Source organism: Dipteris shenzhenensis, chromosome 5 (genome assembly GCF_047967505.1).
Source record: "Dipteris shenzhenensis isolate YYH24624 ecotype China chromosome 5, Dip_SZ_1.0, whole genome shotgun sequence".
In the NCBI taxonomy this organism is placed as follows: Eukaryota; Viridiplantae; Streptophyta; class Polypodiopsida; order Gleicheniales; family Dipteridaceae; genus Dipteris; species Dipteris shenzhenensis.
Window position 1 is genome coordinate 17,565,959 of NC_141600.1, and position 7,449 is coordinate 17,573,407.

Sequence of the window (7,449 nt, forward strand, 5' to 3'; positions counted from 1 at the left end):
AAGGCGCCTCGACCCTTGGTCAAAGCCTCTTAAATTATAATCAAGAGTGTTGACTCCGATCAACCAGAGAATAAATATATATTTTTATATTTGTTATGTGTGCAAGTGTTCAGTGGGAACGCCCACCGTGACTAGAACTAGTCCACAATGTGTCGTTTGCATGCAAAGCGCTAACAATTAGTGGGTGCCATGGTGGTGCGCTTTAATTAATTGTTGCAGGTACTAGGAAGAGTTATTTTCCTAAGCGCTACGGGAGCCTAACAAGCATCTAGGAGGCAGTTCGCGTGACCAAGTGCTTTGAAGATATACCTTTGTAAGACTAGAATAAGTCCAATCATACAAATTTAGAATTTTTGTTATTCTAAGGATCAAAAATCTACAAAGAAAATAAAAGAGAAAATGAAAGAGAAGAAAAAAGAGGTAAACAAAAACTTTTATGAAAAGCAAAAGGAAGACATACTTAGCAAGCAAAGCAACACTTATGTCGTCATCAGTGCCCAAGCATAAGCAGCTATATTGGGTTTCTAAAGACCCGCGGAGTCTCTTGGGCAAACCCAGTGCTTACTAAAATACGTCAAATAAACAAAAGAGAATGAAAACAAGAAATAAAGAAGAAACGAAGCAGGTGACTTAAGCAAAAATAAACAAGCAAGTCAAGAAACAAAAAACTTCCAAAAAACTAGAAACTCTCTCTCTCTCTCTCTCTCTCTTATTTAAAACATAAAAAGTTAAATGGCACTTTACACTTATGTCTCGTTTCTGCAAAGAGGCAAAAATACATTTCTAACTTAGAAAGCACAAGTATACTCAAACAAACTCTCTTTTGAAACTAAAAGAAAAACGGGCTATTCAGCTCCCCGCTTTTTGTTTTCAACTTATGTTCAATCATTCTAAACAAACCTAAGGCCGAAACACCATAGATAAAAGACTTCATATCTAAGAATGTGCGAACTTTTTTCATTATTTTCCTTGGATTATACCTCTTGTATAATAGTAAAGCGATCAAATTACTACATTGAGTGATAAAAGACTCCTTAGTTGTACAAAGGCAGGAAAATCTATGGAATTGGGAAGAAATGACTCCATATTTTGCCAAATCACAAATGTTTGAGTCAATGTGAGGCATTTTTATAATGTGTAAACCATTATATTCAAGTTGTTCATGTTTATCGTATATATCAACCTCTAATCCTATGGTAGATTGAGAAAGTCTAAGATCTAAGAAAATACAAGAATCCCCTCTTGAAGTGCAGTTCAGTTCACAAGAGTCACGAGGATAGATTCCTTCTCCAAAACCTCTAGCGTCTTTGTACATAAAGTCTTGAAAGTTAGGAACATCTGGTACAAATAAATCATCTATAAAACGCCTAACTTGACTAAGCTTATGTAAAATGATAGGGTAGGTATTGATAAAAATAAGACGTTGCATAAACTCAAATTCATAAGTGAAAAGATAAAAGTTTGCTAAAAAGACGGCACAATTAGTGCCCATGGGGATTCCTATAACTTGTTGAAACAAAGAATCACCTATTGTGATGTAAAGATTATCTAAAAGAAAATCTATCCAAGAGCAAACATCTTCTACACTTACTACCTTTGTGTATCTTTTCTTTTTAGAACCTATCTCATGATCTTTATTTTTTAGCCACAAAAAGTCAAAGCATAAGGCTGTTTTCTCAACTTTTAGCACTTTGCATCTATCTTTGTCAAATCTCAGCTTGAAAACTTCAGCCACTAGCTTTTTAATTCTAAACTTCAGGTCTTCTAGCTCAATCTTTGTGTAAGCGTCGTAAAATCATAGGTTTGAAGGAGAATAGGAGACTCTTTTTCCCGAATGCTTCGAGAGGAATTAAAAAATTTTACAACAAGAATCACTCCTACAGAGTCATTTAAAATCCAACTTGAGTTCGAGGGGACATCTGCCTCTTTTAATATGTCCCTCCAAAGTTCATGGACACTAGGCAACATGGCTTTGAAGCAGTAGCTTAGCCATTTAGAGACATTAGTCTCACAAGCAGTTGCAATAAATCTTGGCTTTTTTGGAGTTTTGTGAAACTTCCAAGCAGCACAAAGAAAAGGTATGCTTGGATTGCAAACAAACCCAGAAGACTTGCAAAAACTCTGATGTTTTGAGGCAGATGAGTTCACTTCTCTCAAAAGACATTCTAAGTAAAACTTTTTGCAAAGTGGCCCTTAGTGGCATGTAATAGGACTTAGTCTAGATTTTAGACAAGTGGCATGTTGCCAATTTGAAATGAGCTTGAAGCTCTTGTAATATGGATTCACGTTGGATTTTGTATCAAACAGCTCTACACTGAACTCTTGTAACAAATTCTCTCTTCAAGAAATAAAAACCTTCGAGGGGGTCCAGCCTGACGATTGTCCTGGGCCCTAGTGTCTCTGTTAAGAGAGGGAGAGAGGGAGAGCAAATGAGAAGTGTTTTGGCGGTCCTTTGCGAGTAGTTCTACAGTAAATTATGAGCGTGAGGATCCACGAAAGAGTTAGTATTTCAATATGGAACTCTCCCTATGCATACTAGTGTTATGGAATGAAGTATCTTTTTGAGTTGACCATGTTTCTCCATGTCAACCCCACAATAATCTCTCTCTCTCTCTCTCTCTCTCTCTCTCTCTCTCTCTCTCATCCAGATAGCAAACAACGATCCATCACGGGCTTCTTGCCTACACTGCCCAGTCCGTCATTGGGTGTATCTTGGCGTTCTATATGCCTATTGTATTGTATTGGATCAAATTGTGTCTCCACGTGAGGGTGATGACGCCAGGATGGCTGTATATGATTATGGTGGACATGTACAATAATATCACTAACTATGTATACACTTTTCTAGCATGGGTTAGGATGCTTGCTTAGTAGCTCCACCCTTTTGCTCAAATCTCTGTGGTACCATCTAATAGGATGCAGCTCCACCCTTTTGCTCAAATCTTCCTAGCTCCACCCTAGTCTAGCATGGTTTCCCTTTTAATGAAGCACACCAATCTCTGTGGGCATCCCCACCACACAAACCAATGCGCACGCACATACATTAATTTCTCCGGTTGACTAGGGTCAACCCTCTCTTACTATAATTAAGGGGCTTTGGGCAATGGTCAAGGTGCCTTAATTATATTCGTATCTCTCCAACCGAGGTTGAAAAATCTTGGTTGACTAAATTCAACCCTCTTGGCCTAAACCAAGTATCCCTGACCGAAGACAAGTTTCTTTGACCGAAGTCAATGCTTTGACCAATTAAAAGAACTCTTTGACCATAATTAAAATAAATGTGCAGACTAGCAAATAGACTATGCTCAAAGACAATATAGAAGCAATTCTTATATATTTCCGTCTGTCCATAAATTGGATAAGATACAACACCAAAAGGTTCTCCTACTTTTTCCCGGCACCTTTAGATCTCTGAGCGTGCGTGCAGCTTATGTAGACTCTCCGTCCAAAGGATATCTTCAACCTTGCTGTCCGGAAACTCAGCCTAGGTGGGCAGCTCCTTGAGCTAAGCCTAGAGCCCTCTGTAGGTCATCTTCAGCTCCTGTGTATAGGCCCCAGGATGGTCCTCCTACTACTCCTTCCTGCTCTTGGGTTGCTGCTCCAAGTGATGTTGAATGGTCCAAAGCTTGCTGACTCGTGCATTTCTGTCCTCTCAATGTGTGGACAGCATCTGGAAGTTCCTTTGCCAGGTCTGCCCTCCATGGAGGGTATCTCCTGCAAGGTACCTGTCCTTTCTCTCTCTGCTGCCCACATGACAGCCCATGTGCTGCCCATGCAGCAGCCCCATGCCTAAATCTATCAACCTATGGTCCACCACCCCAATGCACTCCTGGAGGTGACCAATCCTATTCCAATGATGCATGCCGTTCAAGTATGAATTTGTTAAAGACTCTTAAACTCAAGACTTCATACTATTGTTCATGGTAGTTTGTTCCTAGACTAGCATGACACTGGGATATTCCACACATCCACAGGGTTTCCATACCTACTCATAGGGTTTATATCCAACCCTCATCGGAGGTGGCCTCAGGCATTGTGTTCATTAAGTTAGCTAGTTCATTTGTGATACAAATTTGGAGAGTTTAAATTGAATTCAATTGGGAAATACGTTCCACTGCACGTTCTTGACACTCAATCAAACTGTTGGTGTCTTCATTTGAGCATTGCACTTTAGCAATACAGACAGTACTCTATTCGCAAAGATAAGGCGGGGGGAGGGGCATTGGACTCAATGTGTCTTGTTCTTTCTTGTCCCTACTTTTGCGAGTACAATTCGTTGTGTAGCCTAGAAGATATATTTTTTTCCCCAAGAAGATAGCCTAGAAGACATATTTGCAAGCATGTGGGGAATCAAGCTAGGTTAATGGCTACAGTTTTATTAGAGCATTATATTTGTGGTTGGATATAGCCATCCTTTTTGTTTCTTTGCATAAAGGGGTTTTTAACTTCAGCAAAGTAGGTTTGGAAAGATGTGAGAGTTCTGCTACATCAGAAGTGTGTTTCCAATTATTTTTATTTTTGCATAACAATGATGCTTGGTTTTGAATACAATAATATTCCAAAACTCTGGACGGACCAATAAACCCTAAGAGAGTTACTATTATCTCCTTTACAAATTAGCAGAAACAACACAAAATGTGTCGACAACAAAACATGCCAGATTATTCCTTGAGAGGTCAAGGATGATGAAGATCCACAGATACTCATAAACCCAGAGTCTAAGGTCAATCACAGTGACTTCCAACATCAGTTTTGTCAGTATCTCAAAGACAAAACCAAGATCTAACTGAAAACATAGGCATAATGCTCAATCCTACACCCAAATAGCTCCAAAAAGAACCAGAAAAGTGTGAAATCTCCAAAACGTTGCCAGCATCAACTCCTCGCCAAATCACAAATTGCAGGAGGAGCCTTGTTCTCAAATGAGAATCTTCACCTATGCCTTGTGGTAGCAATTGTCAGCTCCAAGGATGCCCGCGTGCATCAAACAGTGAGAAAAATCCTTCAAACTGTCAGCACTGGTATGCATAAGTGTAAGAACAGGTAGAGACTTATGTTTGCGCATGTGTGCAAGCTAAAACAATGCAAAGGATGCCCTGGAAAGCGCAGAAGTATCACCGTTGAGCAGACAGGCCTAGAAGTCAAATTGCAATTAGGAACACAGTATGTGGGTAGCAGGCAAATGGCGCCTTAGAGCACGCAAGTGAAGGTAGAATTGTCTTTGCAAGTGACAGGATGGCAGGATCATGCCTTGTAGCAAATTGCAATTCCAGGTGGAGCAGCAGGATGCACTAGGAGGCCACTAGCTGTGGTCGAAGATGGAGATAGCTGGGTGCTTTTGCAAGAGCATGCGTGAGTTCTCACACAAAACATGCAAGAATGAACAAGGAAGCTCCTAAAGATCCCACACAGTGGACGAGGGACATGGTTTTGCAGAGGCAGGCCCCTCACAGAGCTCACATAAAATCTGGGAATTTAAAGTAAAGAGCTTGAAAGGATCAAGATGCTGTTGGAGAAAAATGAGACAGGAAGTCCAATTAGCAAGCCTTGCAATAAATATTCCACAAAAGGTATGTTCTTCAGCATCTAAGTGAGCCACTGCACTGGGAAAACTTTCATGAGTTGATTGAAGGCCGACTTTCACATGGTCGTGAACATCTCACTATTGACAATCACATGGTGGGCAAATCGCAAACCTGATCACATTATAACTCCCACAAGCACAATTTGCAGGAGATGTGTCTTCCATTCTAGCGTCTACAGACATTGAAAGACCAAAAACATAGACATTGCAAGCACAGGCCAACTCACAGAAGCTCTCACCCCATTATGAAAGTCAAATAAAAGCAGGCTCACTCATTTCCTGCACAGAAATTCGTTGGCACCATTGCCATTATGTCTCCAAGCTTCCACAGAATTTGAGATGATACATGAAGGACCCGTTCCTGAGGAGCAAATGCCCAAAAACTTATTCTTCCTGAGGTGAAGAACGATTCTGCTATTCAAGCACAATGCACTAAGGAATCCAACATATCAATTGCCATGCTCTATAAATCATTCCTAAATTGTAACACCCATTGTCATGCCAGTTCAGGTCAAGAAAGTGAATCCCTTGATGTGAATCATTCCTAAATTGTAACACCCATTGTCATGCCAGTTCAGGTCAAGAAAGTGACCTTTCCTTAAGCAATTCAGAAAGTGAATCCCTTGATGTGTTACATAGGCAAAGTGTACAAGAGGTTTCTTAAACTCAGGTGGCTCTTGCACTAAACATCTAAGGCCAGTTGTGCTTTAGGGATGAAGACAATCCGGTATATAGAGGAAGATACCCGTTCTTGGAACGTCCTTGAACTGAATCTGCATAATTCTGTAAAAGCTATATGAGATCTTCATTCATGCAATATATTTTGCCAATGGATTTTCTCTTGCCTCGCCTCTCTCATTAAGAATGAACATCCATAAGGCTTTATCGATGTTTTGAAACCCCCTACGCCATTTTTTTAAAATGAACGAAAGCATGAGTTGTCTTCATAAGAGTTGTGAAGTCCTTTGGATTCACGTATTTCCTTCATTCAGAGAAAGGATGGCAGTCTACAGATCGAGCCGATTCTGCCTGACGTCACGACTAACAAGCGGGTAGTATCACGTTCTTTCAGGTGGAGACAGCTATTTGCACATGCATTCCTATACACACACAACTTCTGTGGTTGCCGTGAACCAAATAAACTCACATAGCTACATTGTTAACCTCAAATAAGTTTCGCGAGGGAGATCATGCAGAAAATTTACTACTACATTGTACAATGCGTTTTGATAGGATTTCATTGTGATGACCTATTGAAAGCAGAAAATTTAGAGAGAAGATGCCTTTTTCCTGTTAGACACCTACCTTGGGCACCGTGGTCTCAATGCGCTCGTGGTTAATGAGTTGGGTGACCATGGTTCTGCAGCATTGCATGGGGGAACAAAATCGTTGCATCATCGAAACGAGAATTCATTGATTAAGCGAGCAAAAAGCGAGCAAGCAAAGGCAAATCACCTGAGCATAGCCCAGCGATGCTCCCCGGTTCGATTAAGCTTACGCATCCGAACGCCATGCTTCATGTTGGCAAATGACAGCAATGGATAAATCAAGAGGGTGCCGGACTTTCTTCAGGCTTTGAAGTTCACAACCAGGACTTCATGTAGTATTAATAGTGGTTTAAAGTGTCGTTAGTGTTTAGGCCGTTTACACACAAAGTTTGGACACCAGCGGAAGCCACTTGGCGCATGATGATTTGTGGTGTATTTCTGAGAACGCCCATTTTTGCCAGCCATTCCCTGATTCATGGGTTCGGATGATTGCACCGGCCACTAGGAAGACTCCGCCCCCCCCAACCTTCTCAGTTCTTGTCCGTATAGCTTTTTTGCATCCACTTGGTGTGTAAGCGATCACTGCCCAAACCTGTT

General features: G+C 40.8%; 1 protein-coding gene across 1 annotated transcript in view; it reads right to left on the reverse strand.

The window, feature by feature from the left end:
* Positions 1–7,211, reverse strand: part of LOC147901695 (uncharacterized) — a 48,365-nt gene extending 41,154 nt beyond the window's left edge. The window contains exons 1-2 of the mRNA XM_087374955.1: positions 7,040–7,211; positions 6,890–6,944 (exon numbers count right to left, since the gene is read on the reverse strand). Coding sequence (XP_087231081.1) covers positions 6,890–6,944; positions 7,040–7,104 — 120 coding nt within the window. The 5' untranslated portion in view covers positions 7,105–7,211. The remainder of the gene's footprint in view (positions 1–6,889; positions 6,945–7,039) is intronic.
* Positions 7,212–7,449: the final 238 nt, after the last annotated feature.